Source organism: Tursiops truncatus, chromosome 12 (genome assembly GCF_011762595.2).
Source record: "Tursiops truncatus isolate mTurTru1 chromosome 12, mTurTru1.mat.Y, whole genome shotgun sequence".
In the NCBI taxonomy this organism is placed as follows: domain Eukaryota; kingdom Metazoa; phylum Chordata; class Mammalia; order Artiodactyla; family Delphinidae; genus Tursiops; species Tursiops truncatus.
Genome location: NC_047045.1, coordinates 12,559,633 through 12,575,446, shown reverse-complemented (window position 1 = coordinate 12,575,446; position 15,814 = coordinate 12,559,633). Strand labels below are relative to the sequence as shown.

The 15,814-nt window shown below is 38.0% G+C and overlaps 1 protein-coding gene across 2 annotated transcripts in view; it reads left to right on the top strand.

The window, feature by feature from the left end:
* The window catches only part of IMPG1 (interphotoreceptor matrix proteoglycan 1), a 94,893-nt gene that overhangs the window by 42,009 nt on the left and 37,070 nt on the right, over nt 1-15,814 (top strand). For both annotated transcript variants that reach the window (XM_019929190.3, XM_019929189.3), the window contains 2 exons: nt 106-182; nt 1,172-1,254. In XM_019929190.3, the coding sequence (XP_019784749.2) occupies nt 106-182; nt 1,172-1,254 (160 nt within the window). The remainder of the gene's footprint in view (nt 1-105; nt 183-1,171; nt 1,255-15,814) is intronic.

The window sequence follows — 15,814 nt, the reverse complement described above, 5'->3', positions numbered from 1 at the left end:
GAACCGATTATCGCCACATTTCCCAACCTTCACTGTTTTACTGCTCCAACCACAAAAGAAAAAAAGAAAAAGAAACACTCAAACCTTGTGATTTTTCACCCACAGAAATTGTTGGGTCTTTGCCAGGTCTTGATCCTGACACCCAATCGGTGCTGCCCACTCTCCTTGCTGACATCACAAAGGTGAGTTTGTTGTTCTTCTGTTCTTCAAATAGGAACAAAGCCTCGAAATCTTCCATCAGAAAAAGTCAGCTTAAGGACTGAACAGAGCAAGATCCCCTCTGCAATGCTAAATATAATTCTTTTCTGAATCTAAAAAAGAATGAATATATGTATATGTAGAACTGATTCACTTTGCTGTACACCTGAAACTAACACAACATTGTAAAGCAACTACACTCAAGAAAGAAAGAAAGAAAATTCTTTTCTGGTTTTTACAGGCAGTACTTGCTTACCCACTTCCACTATCTGTATTAATAAAATATAATACAACTTGCATTTCAAATATCCTTAAATTCAAAGTTTCCTTCAACATAGTTAGAGCTCTGTTTCAATTAGAGTCAGGAATTGCCATTTTTTGATAAAACAAATACATGTTCGTGAACTGAAAAAATACTTAAAGCAGAATATATTATTTGACTTTCTGAAATAAATATAACATAAAGATACTTTATAAGTTTGTCCTTAAGTCTTAAGGTCTTATCTATATGTTTTATGGGGGGTTTTAAGGATAAATTAATAACTTAGGAAGTAAAAAATAATGAATTCAGTAATAACTTTTGTATTTCATTTAAAGCTATGTTCATTTAATTTATGCCAAAAGTTGTCACTATGGTGTTCATAAATGGAAGTGCTAAGCTTTATTCCCTTTTTAAATAAAAAGATTCATAAGTTCGAATATGATTGACACACGTTGCAAAGTATTTTGGGTATCAGTTAACCCTATACAGGCAGACTCAGCCACGAGATCGTATTTTACTACTGTATCAATGCATGTTTTCCTTTCACGACATGTTTCTGTATCAGAACCTACAACAGAATCCACAATAGATTCAAGTCAACTATGAAATGATTTGCTTAAATTTAAATGAAAAGAAAAAATACAGAGTATAACCCTTCTCATATACAGAGAAATGTCCCTTGTCAACATCTGTCCTAAATTCCTTCTTCAGGTTGCTACTCTGAGTCCAGACCTTCCTCTTGGTCAACCCATGCTGGAGACAGTGGACAGAGCAGGACAGAGTCTACCTGGTGAGTTACTTCCCACAGGGTCTGTGTTGGATGATGACATCCTCTTTGAGGAATCCATCTATGACACTATCTCAAAGACCAGTGATAAAGTCATCCTCCACCCAGGAGAAGGTTTGGTCCCACCACTGTTTCCAATGGAAGAGCTGTCCACTGAACCACCTTCTTCTAAAGAGGTGGTCACCCTCAGCATCTTTCCCTCAGCTCTCATCCCCAGTCCCACAGAGAGCACTGATAGCCCTTTCCTGACGGATCTGGTGAAAGAAGCTGAAACCAAAGCAGCACCAACCGCTGCCCACCCAGAACAGCCATCTCAACTGAGCTTCAAACCTGAGAGTCTGTCAGGACAAGGTGGGTCCTAAGGCCCACGTCCATGACAAGGGGCTATGGCGACAGAGGATTGGGCTCTTACAATCAGTGTTTGTATTCCTATTCTCCATATACAGGCTGACCCCGGATACTGTCTGTTCTGCTATGTGTGTCTCTTTAGTGCCAATTAGCACACGTGTAACTGGTCAATAAGGATGTCAGTAAACATCGAAATCCTCCTAGTTCACTTTTTTATTTTTTTTTTTTACTTTTTAATTAAGTAACTTATTTTTTTAAATTGATGTATAGTTGATTTACAATGCTGTGTTAATTTCTGCTGTACAGCAAAGTGATTCAGTTATACATATATATACTTCCTTTCTCATATTCTTTTCCATTGTGGTTTATCACAGGATATTGAATATAGTTCCCTGTGCTCTACAGTAGGACCTTGTTTTTTATCCATTCTATATATACTAGTTTGCATCTGCTAACCCCAAACTCCCAATCCATCCCTCCCTGACCACCCTCCCCCTTGGCAACCACAAGTCTGTTCTATCTGTGAGTCCATTTCTGTTTCATAGACAGTTTCATTTGTGTCATATTTTAGATACCACATATAAGTGATATCATATATTTGTCTTTGTCTGACTTACTTCACTTAATATGATAATCTCTAAGTCCATCCATGTTGCTGCAAATAGCATTACTTCATTCTTTTTTATAGCTGAGTTGTATTCCATTGTGTATATATACCACATTTTCTTTATCCATTCATCTGTCAATGGACATTTAGGTTGTTTCCATGTCTTGGCTATTGTGAACAGTACTGCTATGAAAATAGGGGTAGATGTATGTTTTCAAATTATAGCTTTGTCTGGATATATATACAGGAGTGGGATTGCTGGATCATTTGGTAATTCTATTTTTAGTTTTTGGAGGTTCCTGGTTCACTTCTGAATTTTCAAGAATGTTTACTTTTGAGGCAATAGGGTCAAACTTTCTCACAGTTAAAGAGGAAATCTTTATCAATATATGAAGACCTTATGAAAAAAAAAGTGAATATTCTGCAGAAGAGTCTTTTTTTAGTGCAAGAAGTAGTGGATATAGTGGCTTTAGGAAACTCTGTGCTTCCCACTTTATGCAGCTCCCTGGTGAAACTATAAGCAAAAATGTCTTTAAGGAAGCAATAACCCCAGGATATAAGGCTGATAAGGATGCTCTGTGATTCTAAGTGGAAATGCCAGGGAAGATTTTTTGTGGCTGATATTTTTAATAGAGCTGTTTCCGTTTTAGTCAGGGCTCTTTACAAAATTCTATGGGTTTTGGTGGTCTACCTCATTCCTATTTTCCTCGTGTGAAATCAGTAGGCAACTTTACTGAGTACAAGGTTTTTCACAAAAACATGTATAGCATGATAGCAGAACCACCTATACAGATTATATTTGGTTTACATGATTACCAGTGACTAAATATTAACCGCATGATACAGTTATCTATTTCTGCATTACAAATCACCCTTCAAACTAGTGCCTTAACACAACAATTGCTTATTTTGCCCATAAATCTGAAAATTTGGACAGGGATCAGTAGGGACAGCTGTTTTCTGCCCCATGTTGTGACAACTAGAATGTCTCAACTGGCACTGAAGATCTTTTTTCAAGAGGGTTCACTCACACAGCTGACAAATCAGTGGTCAGCCAGAGCTGTTGGCTGGAGGCCTCATTTCTCCACTGTGTAGCCTCTCTGAGGGGCTGCTTGAGCTCCCTCTCGGCATGGCAGCTGGGTTCAAGGAGTCATTGTCACAAAAGAAAAAAGTGGAAGGCTCCAATCTCCTCAGGGCCCAGAAACAGTGTCACTTCCTCACATACCAATGGCTAGGCAGCCATAGCGTCCATCTTGATTAAAGAGGAGGGAACATAGACCTTATCTCTTGATGGAAGAAGTAGCAAAGCATTTATGGCCATCGATAATCAACCACAATTCACAACAACCGCTCTTTTGACTTTTAAATCACTTAAAAGTTGGTTGGATAAAACAGACCACCTTTTGGTGACATGAATGATATTAAATGCTCCCTGGATTCCTTTCCTTCATTATGATACCAAAAAACCTTATTATAAGATCAGCATTTGGGGTATATTAATAAAAATGATAGTATATCTATGATGAAAGTATTATTGTGTTTTCAAAATTGCTTTACTGTTTTCATTTTTTGTATACATTCCTTCCATTCATGAATATACCATAGAACACTAAAGCTGGAAGGACTCTTAGACGTACTCTAGTTAAGCTGTATGTTTCACAGGTAAGAAAACCAAGGCTAGAGGTGGGAAGATCCTTGCTCAAGGTCACACCGCGTAGCTGGTGGCAAAGCCAAGACCATCATTCAAGTTTCTTCCACCTATTACACTATGTTTGGCGTAGTAGCCCCATCATTTTAAAAAATATATAGTGCCCCAAACTTGTTTTCTCTCAACCCACAGCCTCTTCTTTCTCTATTTCACTGCCTTGTCATTTTCTTTAATAGTCTAGCATTCTGAGTCTTCACAATCTCGCCTTCTAATCACCACAGTTTTCACACGGTTTCACACGTTACAGGGACACAATTTTCACACAAATCACAGATCGTTTTTCAATTGAGCAGCGTCCCTTCCATCTTTATTTTACTACACCGCTGGCGCAGGGCTCCTATTGACACTCCCTTCTTTATACTCCTTCATTTAGCTTCTGCAAGATGAGTCATTCTTGGTTCTTAGGTTTTTCTTAATAATTTGTTTATTAAAATCCTGCCTCATTCCCCAAAAAAGGTGATGATGGTTTACAGACTTGTGTGAAATACAATAAGATTTTATTTTAAAGAACTGAAAGAAAAATGGAAGAAAAGATGAAACAAAGATAGGTCAGATGACTCTTGGAGTAATGAAAATGTTTAGGAACTAGATACAGGTGGTGGTTACACAACGTTGTGAATTTTCCTAACACAATTACTGAATCATTCACTTTTTTTGAGGTCATCAGATGTTTATAACTAATAAATAATTTTAGAATAACAGAATTAAGGCAATATTGAACTGAATATTGCCATCACTCCTTTTTTATATTTGGCATTTTATGATTTAAACCATTTGCTTTAAAACGTCTAATATTATGTTATGTTTCACCGTAATAATATTTTTTTAAAAATCAAATGACTCCATAGGGAAAATTGTTTAGAAAGTAAATATCAGAACATTATTTCTTTGCTTAGGTGGTTCATGAATTTGGCTTTGAGCTTCTCAGCAGACTGTGCAGTGAGGACAATGCAATTTGTCACATGATTTGGAACCTGCATGCTTAGAGCATGGTAACTGCTTAGGAGAAAAATATTTCTCCTATGAGTCCTCCTAAGAAGGAGCATCTGGGTTACGGTGAACCACGTTCTGTCTGCCTCAGCCTCCCCTACAGCATAAACTCGGTGTCAGGTATTTCCTAGAAGGCCCTCCCTGGAGACGCATAACGAATGCCTGAACCCAGTTCATTACAGTGGTTCCATGAGGGACAGGTGCTGACCATCTGCCTTAACTCAAGGATTGATTTTAGAGTATCCAGAGGCATGACCATGCGGTATAACCTTCAGTCGATGCCCCATAAATAAAAATGACCCTCATAACTGAGCTTTTGATTAGTATTGACCAAGAAGCACTATATTTGTTGGCCTGGGCTTAGACAGCAAATATGCTATGTTGCCAATGAAAGGCAGATCCATACGTTTTCATAATCAGCCCAGCCAGGGACAGAAAGGACATATCTCAATGACCAATGAAGACCCCCCACTAGGAAACATCCCTGATAAAAAGGCATCCCACTCATATATGTAGAAAGGGGAAGGAAAACAAAAAGCAGCTCTAGGCAGGATCAAGGCTTCCCTCCCTCAAAAATTTCTGGGTCTCTCCGCAGCACAGGTAGATGACACCCAGGACTCCAAAGCTCTGCACCTCGGTATCACTGAGATAATTCTAGCCTGGAAAATGTTTAAGGTTAGTGTCACCAAAGGCCCACTAAGCCATTAAAATCTCAGTCAAGTACTCATAGAAATCTCTCAGCGTAAGTAGTCTAAGGTAGTGGTTAATCCCCTGAGATAAAGTACTTGCAAAACATGCCTCTAGAACACTAAATGAATTGGTGTCTATCTGGTCTCGAATTCTGAGGTCTTCTATTTTTATTTTTTTAGGTTAGTTGATCCCATTCTTTCTTGCAGAGCCAGTTATCTGTTAAGATTATTCCTATTTCATAGAAATGAGTCATAAACCTATAGGACAAACTCAACATTCTGTTCTCCACATAACATGCATCCAACTCGTTCAAAAGTGGTATCATATCATTAGGATAGAAATTTTGTGTGGTTTGATTTGGTTTGGTTCACATGTGCGTAGGCAGCAATACATTTTCCTTTTCGTTCATTAGAATGATGATCTGACCTGCCAAAAAAGAAGCTCTTTAGTGTTCTCCCTCCCAAATTAGTTTCTCACTTGCTAGACATTCCATTTAAGATGTAAGCCAGATCTCTCAATAAATTGCAATATCTGAAACAGTGAAAAAGCAAACTTTAGGCAGAGCTATTCTGCTATTGGACATTGTTTTGCCTTTAATTCCCTGCATTAATCTGGATTCTCCAGAGAAACAGAACCAACAGGAGATTAGAGATAGAGATTAGAGATAGAGATAGAGATGATAGAGATAGAGATAGAGATGATATAGAGATATAGAGATAGAGATAGAGATATAGAGATAGAGATAGATTCACTATAAGGAATTGGCTCCCATGCTTATGGAGGCTGAGACATCCCAGAACTGCAATCAGCGATCTGGGGACCCAGGAGCATCAGTGGTGTAAGCCCCAGTCTGAGTCCAAGTCCAAAAGCAAAAGAAGATCAGTGTTCCAGCTCAAAGACAGGCAGACAGAGTGAATTCCACGTTACTTCGCCTTTTGTCTTATTCAGGCTTCCAGCAGATTGGATGAGGCCCACCCACGTTAGGGAGGAGCCTGCTTTACTCAGTCTACCAATTCAGATCTTAATCTCATCCTGAGACACCCTCACAGACACACGCAGAATAGTGTTTACCCAAATATCTGGGCATCCCATGGCCCAGTCCAATTAGCCATCACATCCCCCATCTAGGCAATAGGTTAAAACACCACACGTTTCTGACTTTCCTTAATCTGGCCTCAGCCTTTGACTCCATTGAAAGGAATCAGTGATATGAGCTAAACTGAATGAACCCATTAGAGAACCTGGGTCCTCATATTCCTTGAGGTCAAGGACTCGGTCTGTCTCTACTCATTGCATCATCTTCAGTGTCAAGCCAGATGTGTGGAACATCTAGACAGGCAATTAATATATATTAAATGAGTTAAAGGGTAAATGAACACATTTATAGCATAATACCTCCATGAAAGTAAGAGTTGATGGGTTAATTTGATTATTTCCCTTTTTGCGCTACCTAAAAATGCAGCTCAGAGAGAGCCAATGAAGTGGTACAGAAACAGTGGTCAGCTATCTATTCTGGCCATTGTGCTCACCATTGCCATAATATGTCAACCATAGTCATGCCTTTGTAGCTTTGCACGAATTATTCTCTCTTGTGCTTATAATACCCATCCATCCTTCTAGCCTGATGACCTCCTACTGATACTTTAAGTTCCAGCCAACATGCCACCTCCTCTGTGAAGCTTTTCCCAACTGCTGCCTGAAAAGACTCATAATTACCATTTTTCGCTGACTCTAAAACAAAAAAGTTTATATACCTCCATCAGGCATTTACCACTCAGTATTGAAATAATTGGTATGCATCTCTGGGGTCCCTCTAAGACTGACTTCCTGAAGTGAAAGAATGTATTCTTATCCTTTTTAAAAGATCTCCTGCACTGAGCACAGTGTGTGGCACATGCTTGGGGGTTCATAACTATTTGTTACTGTTGTCAACTTTACTGGGTCCATCAGTGTTTCTGGTGTCAGACGGTAAACTCCTGGAGGATATACCTCTCTGTCTATCGGTCATCATGCATCTCCAGAGACAGCCTCACATGAAGGGTGATATTCCTCATTGGTAAATACTTTTGTCAAAATGAGAGTGCTGAACAACTTTAATTAGCTCCACCGCATGAGATGTATTAATACCACAAGGATTCATGTGGAGGCATGAAGTGGAGGAAATATGCAAGAAGCCACTCTCCCAGCCAAAACATTTTACTTCCTAACTCTCAACCACAAGAGCCTGGCCAGGGTGTTATTTAATTTGCTCCACTTCAAGATGAAAAGATAATAATTAAGACTTGGTAAGATTTGTAAGAAAAACTCAGCTGAACTTTGCACCACTAAGGTCAACATGTTTGCCTCGTCTTCCTTGTATTTCTAAATTGAGGACCAAACAGTGAATTTTCCCAGCAGGAATATGCCACTAATAAAAATAGTTCGGAGGTCCATGGGGAAAATCTCATCTCAAAGAAGGAAGGGACGGCCATTCAACAGGGGCTTGCAATTATGCTCCATCCCTAGATACCATCTTCACAATGCCCAGAGAAAACTGAAACGTGAAGGCCTTCCAACTCTCAAATTGGATCAAAGCTGAGATAGTGCTGTCCTCCAAATTTTATATTTGGGAATTTGCCCCAAATTGTGGCAATTGCCAAGAAAATGTGTTTTCTGACTTTCTGCCCCCAGTTGAACTGATCTGATGCCCTCTCCCTGCTGCAGCGCTATTCAACCCTCATTCTCTCAAACCTCTCCTCCATGACCACCCTTTTTCCAGCTCTTCCCAATTCCGTCCTCAAGTTATGATCCAATGTTTTATGCGGAGTAGTGGTCCCTGTAATCTCTTTTCAACATTTTAATGAACAGAAACATCGAGTTTTATGAGCCTATTAAGAACATTGAAGGGGTCTTAAGCTTGGGAATGACACAGCAAATCTGAGTTTAAATAGATCTTCTGACTGTGTTGTGAGGAATTGGCTGGAGGTGGGCAAAAGCAAGCCATCAGTTAGAAGAGTGTTAACAGCAATCCGTGCTGGAAATGTGGATGGCCTGGACTTGGGTGATAGAAGGGGAGTTGGACAAAAATGAACTGACTTGAGTGGTAGTTAAGAGGTAAAACCATTATGAAGAATTCTGAAGCCATGAATGGCTTCGGCAAGAAAGCTTGGCCTGATTATGAGCAGCGTCTGTTACGGGCTCAATAGTGGGTGGTGGTGATCTATGTGTCTGCAATGTCTGTACTATATGCAAGTAAGCTGGTCTGGGTCACACTCCCAGATGTCCAAATATGGTCTTCCTGTTGCCACTTTATGGTCATACGACCAGTGAGCACATTCCAGGAGATGCCAGCCCTAGCTTGTTCGCAGACCCTTGACATGGCCACTTTCATCCAATTTTGTTGGTTCATATTTACATAATGAGGAAGGTTGATAAGTATCTATTATTAGCAACGCTTCTGATTGATCTCTCGAGTATTTTACAGTGAGGAGAAAAGAAGAGGTTGATAAATCCAGAAAACTGTGCCACATAACTAGGTCAACATAATGATTTTAAGGACTTGACCCATGCAACTGTGAAGGCTAGCAAGTTCAAAATCTGCAAGGTAGGCTGGCAGACCAGAGACCCAGGGAGGACTCTGCTGACAGAATTTCCATTTCCTCTGGGGAGGTCAGGTTTCTTTTTTTGTTCATTGAGGCCTTCAACCGATGAGGCCCTCCCACACTATAGAAGGTAATTTGTTTTACACAAAGTCAACTGATTTAAATGTTATTTTCATCTAAAAAATACTTTCACGGAAGCAGCTAGAATAATGTTTGACCAAATATCTGGGTATCATGGCCTAACTAACATCAAATTAACCATAATAGTGTGTCTTGAATGAGCATAGTAGGTAAAAAAAAAGAGAGTGCTTTATACATTAGGTCAGCAGGAAAAGATGCAAAGCCAGGACTAGAATGGGCAGAATCAGGTCATAATTGGACAATTCATCTGGCGCAGAGAGAAAGCAGGGCTGCCTGATGGAATGCCCTTAGTCATAATGTGAAGGTGTGTTTGTCATCAGTGATAATAGGTGGTCAGCATTTGTGGAGTTAGAAGGAGCCCACGGTAGAAAAGGGGGCAGGAAATACACAGTAGACAGAACATTGTGCAGAAGAAAGCCACTGAGAGACAGGCACCAGGGTGACATGGGCGAGGCAGTCAAAGTGACATCTAGCCAATCCCATAGTCACCCGTTCCCACCCGTATCACTTCTCGAGCGACTGGGACATGGCGTATTCATAGCTACAGGATTGCTGCCTCGTGTCCTCTTACCTTGACCCACACGAGGTAACATCACAATGAGGGTGGGAAGGCAAATATTTCTGACTCTCTTTTGCCCATTTTTACAGAGAGTATAAGGCACCAGTTGTGCAAATGGTCTGAGGCCAGTGAGCAACCAGGAGCTGACAAGGTCATCTCTGAGACTGTGGGGAAGGAATGTCACCTTGGGTCCTGCTGTGAAGACTCGGGGAGTTTACAATACGATCCGCTTTGTAATCAAAGAAGCACCTCTTGCATTGAGGGAAAGTGACATTTTAGCAGTCCTTAAGGTAGAAATAGCAAGAGCATTTACAAGGGAATTCTATCCATTTACATGGATAGAAACTCCCATGAATTCCTTTAGTTTTTAAGTTTTAAGAAGATGAATCTGCATTCCTGAAGGCATCAGGAAATAACAAGTTGCATGCAGTGGTCAGTTTCTAGAAGGAAGTCCGCACAGGCAACTGAGCAAACCAGTCATTGTCATACACTTCTGCTCAAAGAGACAGGTCACATCATTCACCTGACCTTAAAAATGTGTCAGGAAAATGGGAACTTTGTCTTTAGATTCTATAATCTCAGAGAAAATTTAATGTCTTTTGACCACTGAGTAAACCAAAAGATAAGACGATTTTCAATTTCTTCTGTCTCTATTTTTTTTTTTGCTTGGCAATGAATGAGATGGAAAAATAACAACTCTCCCGTGCTACGTGGCAAGTTCTCTGTATTGTCAAGTTAGGTAAAATCCTTGCCAGAGCACGTGTATTAGCTTTATTCTATTTGGAATGTTGAAACAAGTGCTAATCCACAGAATTTTAATAAAATGTTCACAAAATGTCATCCAAAGACAGCATTTACAAAACTTACCCAACTTCATTTATAGATGGAACGAATGAAAGCATTTGAAGACAGGTAAATGAATACCTCTATGTGTATTTGTTTGTTTGCCTTGAATGAGCACGTTTAGAATTTAGGAAAATGTCTCTCTCCATACTGTTCTCCATAGTGGCTGTACCAATTCACATTCCCACCAGCAGTGCAAGAGTGTTCCCTTTTCTCCACATCCTCTCCAGCATTTATTGTTTCTAGATTTTTGATGATGGCCATTCTGACCGGTGTGAGATGATATCTCATTGTAGTTTTGATTTGCATTTCTCTAATGATTAATGATGTTGAGCATTCTTTCATGTGTTTGTTGGCAGTCTGTATATCCACTAATACTTTTGTATATCTTGCTAGATATTCATGTATATGGGGGGGGCAGAAAACTGTAAATTTCTAAGCCTGGACCTAACTCCTGTTAAAGTAAAACTTTATTAAAAGGTAAAATCATTACTCTCATACAAATATAAAATGAACATAAGTCAAAGATTATATTTAGCAAATTACTAATAAGGAAACAAGTAAGACGTTATGACCAGTTTGAAGGAGAATTCAAACAACACAATCAGCAATTAAAAATGAGGAAATAAATTTACAAGTTTATGCAAAACTGGCCAATAGCCACACGGAAATAGTCAATTATATCCCACCTGATGAAAACCCTTTGTCTTTCATGGACAAGAATAATTTGCATTACTCTAAGTATACTACAACTAAAAGATTGCAAAAATGATAAAAGGCACAGACCCGTATAGATCAGAAAACCCAGAAAGTGCACTAGGTAAGACACTTAGGTCCTTTACATTCTTTCCTGACACTTCTTTTTTTATATAAGTATAATTTGCAAAATGTATTTTGCAAAATTTAATTTAACCTGAGCTTTCTGCAAATTCAGCCAATGTGTATAATGAACTTTACGAAGTGTTAGCCACCAATTCAGGAAATCACTACTTCTCTTATGACAGTAGTGATCATTGTGTTTATGTGGCCATTACAACATCTGAATCTGTCTGCCATTGTAGCTGTGGAATCCACAATGATGTTTATAGATGTTTACATATAAGTACATATAGGAATCTAACTGCTTTATTATGTCTTATGGTGCTATAATGCCTTTTGAATTACATATTGTGCTATTATAAATTATTTTCCTTTTATTTCTCCTTTATGTTACAGTTTTTTTAACTTTTTATTTTATATTGGAGTATAGTTGATTAACAATGTTGTGTTAGTTTCAGGTGTACAGCAAAGTGATTCAGTTTTACGTATACATTTATCTATTCTTTTTCAAATTCTTTTCCCATTTAGGTTGTTACATAATATTGAGCAGAGTTCCCTGTGCTGTACAGTAGGTCCTTGTTGGTTATCCATTTTAAATATAGCAGTGTGTATATGTCAATCCCAACCTCCCAATCTATCCCTTCCCCCCACCCTTCCCCCCTGTTTATGTTACAGTTTGAACAATGCATTGACTTTTTTGAAAGTGTGTATTTGCTTGGTTATATTCTTGATGAAGCTCATTCAGGATCATAAGGGGGCATTACCAAATATTTGTTAGAAAAAGGGGTACTGAATTCGTTGGGTTGGGGACACCTAGCATGGACGTCGCCTACGGCAACCTAGATTAGGTAAATACAATTCAGAGCGGCAACGCTGAGGATAGAAACCACGTTCCTAAATGCACAAGCTACATCTGTCTCTCAGTCCTTCCTTCTACTCACTCCTCCCCTTCTTCCCACCATAAACACAAACACACACCCTGTTCTAAAAGCTTCCCTATAAATAGACTGGCATCCAATGTCCCCATTGCAGATTAGAATACTGATATTACACACACACACACACACACACACACACACACACACACACACACACACAATGGAATATTACTCAGCCACAAAAAAGAAGGAAATAATGCCATTTGCAGCAACATGGATGGACCTAGAGATTATCATACTAAGTGAAGTAAGTCAGACAAAGACAAATATCATATGATATCGCTTATAGGTGGAATCTAAAAAAAAAAAAACAAATGAATGTATTTACAAAACGAAAATAGACCCACAGACATAGAAAACAAACTTATGGTTACCAAAGGGGAAGAGGAAGGAGGGATAAATTAGGAGTTTGGGATTAACATATACACACTACTATATATAAAATAGATAACCAACAAGGATCTACTGTATAGCACAGGGAACTATACTCAATATTTTGTAATAACCTATGAAGGAAAAGAATCCGAAAAAGAATATATATAAGAATTTATATATTTATATATATACACACACACATATATATAACTGAATCACTTTGCTGTACACCTGAAACTAACACAACATTGTAAATCAGCTATGCTTCAATAGGGAATTCCCTGGTGGTCCAGTGGTTAGGACTCGGTGCTTTCTCTGCCAAAGCCCAGGTTCAATCCCTGGTTAGGGAGCTAAGATCCCACAAGCCACACAGTGTGGCCAAAAAAAAAAAAAAAAAAAGTATACCGCAATTAAAAAAAATTTTTTTTTAATTTTTAATAAAAAAAAAGAATATCCTAAACCAAAGCCAGATCCTTTGTGGTATTCTGATTAAAGCCAGAGTTAGAGACTGGGAGACTTAAATCCTGCAATGCCTGGTCTTTAAGGGGTTCTATGTGGATTGGTTATCTGTCTCTGCATATAAAGTGACTCTACAACTTGGTGGCTGACAGCAACAATAAACATTTATTGTCTCTCCACTGGGAGAGGTTGGAAATCTATGTAAAAATTTAGTTGGTTGGTTCAGGCTCAGAGTCGCACATGAGGTTGCAGTCAAGACGTCAACTGAGGCTATAATCTTAAGACTTGACAGGGGCTGGTCTTCCAAGATGACTCACACATCTTGCAAACTGGCCTCAAGAAGGCCTCAGTTCTTCCTCATACAAGCATCTCCACATGGCTGCTTGAGTGTCCTCACAACATGGCAACTGATTCCCTCCAGAGCAATTGATTCAAGGCAACGAGGTGGAAGAAGTAATATGTTGTATGACCTAACCTCAGAATCATGCATCATCATTTGTATAGCATGCTATGGATGTCAGCCTCTACAGTGTGGGAGGGGACAGCACAGGGATATTAAAAACAGGAAGTAAGGCTCATCAGTGACCCCATTAGAGGTTACCATACCATGTAATGTGTTGTGGGTCTTCCACAGTCCCAAATGCACACTATATGTAATATTAATCTTTATCATTCTCTCAGGTACATTATTATTAGTAGAGAGAAAAATATATTGATTATTTCACTTTGCAAGTCAAAGCCTGAAAAAAACAACCTTTTCCATAATCTTGGAATAAATGATTCAGAAACCATTCAGAATTGAACTATAACCATGCTATTAAAAGCTACAATATCACTGCACGTCAAATCCATGTCACTTTACTTCATTTGTCCCAAAATACTCATTTCTTCAGTGAAGGCAAATTTTATTGTCACCAACAAACCAGGGATAGATGTTCTCTTTTTCCAAGTCGTACAATTTTCTCCTAGAGGGCTGATTCTAAACTGAAAGCTATTAGAAATTATGTTACAATGAAGAGAGGAAGTAATCAGGTGTGACTCAGAGCTCTGTAGTTTTTATATTATATGAGGCAAGGTTTAAGTCTAATAAGATATCACAGATTAGGCATTTTTGTTTAATGGGGGAAAAGTATAATAAACTAAACTGGAAAGAAATGTGCCTTGTTTGATGATTTGTTAAAATACACTGACATCCACAGCTCATTCTGATAATGACCTCTGGTCAGGGGACCCTCATCTTTGTAGCCTCTCTTAATTACTCACTTTAATCACTTAAGAAAACAAAATTAGATATTTCAAAGACATCAAGTAGTGAGTGCAGAGTGTAAAAATCAGGTGAAAACTTATGGCTTAAAGTAACTGAAGATTTTTTTAAAATATCCCTTGTACAGTACCTAGAACATAACAGGTGCCAAATAAATATTAGTTTCCTCCCATCTCATCCTCAATCCTGCCTCTCAAGGTTCTTTTTGTTTTTAATTTATTTTGTTGAAGTATTGGTAATTTACAACCTTGTGTTAATTTCTGCTATACAGCAAAGTGATTCAGTTATATATATCTATATATTGTTTTTCATATTCTTTTCCATTATGGTTTATAACAGGATATTGAATATAGTTCCCTGTGCTATACACTAGGACCTGTTGTTTATCTGTTCTATATATAATAGTTTGCATCTACTAGTCCCAAACTCCCAATGCATCCCTCTCCCTGCCTCTCAAGAGTCTAAGACTAGATTTTGAGGCCATAACCCCATAGAAACATCAAACTAAAATATATTGTAAGAAACTACAGTGAAGTCCTCCACTCCACGGTGTAGGAATTAAGTTTCTTAACAATTTCAGTTTTAATCCAAATGTTATTTTAATGTTAACGGTAACAAAGATTTGGAGTAAAATATTTTTACTTCTGTGGTGGCTCTCTGCTTAAGACTTACTTAATAAGTAGATACATGCGAAATTTCATATCTACCTCAGTTTACCAAGGAGCTATTTTTTTATCTGAAGTTTGCAAAAATCTAAAATAACATCTATAAGAAAAATTTTTTAACTGTATATGTCTGTAAATGTATTTTATGTAATGTGTATTTCTATGTTTCATGGTGCACAAAAATATAATATTGGAGATTTCCAAAAAATTGTGTATAATTATGTTAGACTAAACAATAGACTTTTAAAAATAGTAATTACTGTTACTTTTAAATCATACATGCTCATTATTTAAAATGCTAAAGGAGGAAGAAAATTACCAAAAAGAGAAAATAAAATAATATTAGAACTGTGCTACTCAGAAATAACTAAGTATTTAATCTATTTTTCCAGCTATCTCTCAATACATTTTAATAGACAGGCTACATAGAAAGGCTTTTACAAACATGGAATTTTTCTGGAATGCCACTCAAATAAAATGGACTGCATTTAATATTACTTGACTTCACCATAAGAAAATGAAACAAATAAAACTCAAGAAATTGCTGAATTTCAGATAAATATTTCCTTAATTTATTTTT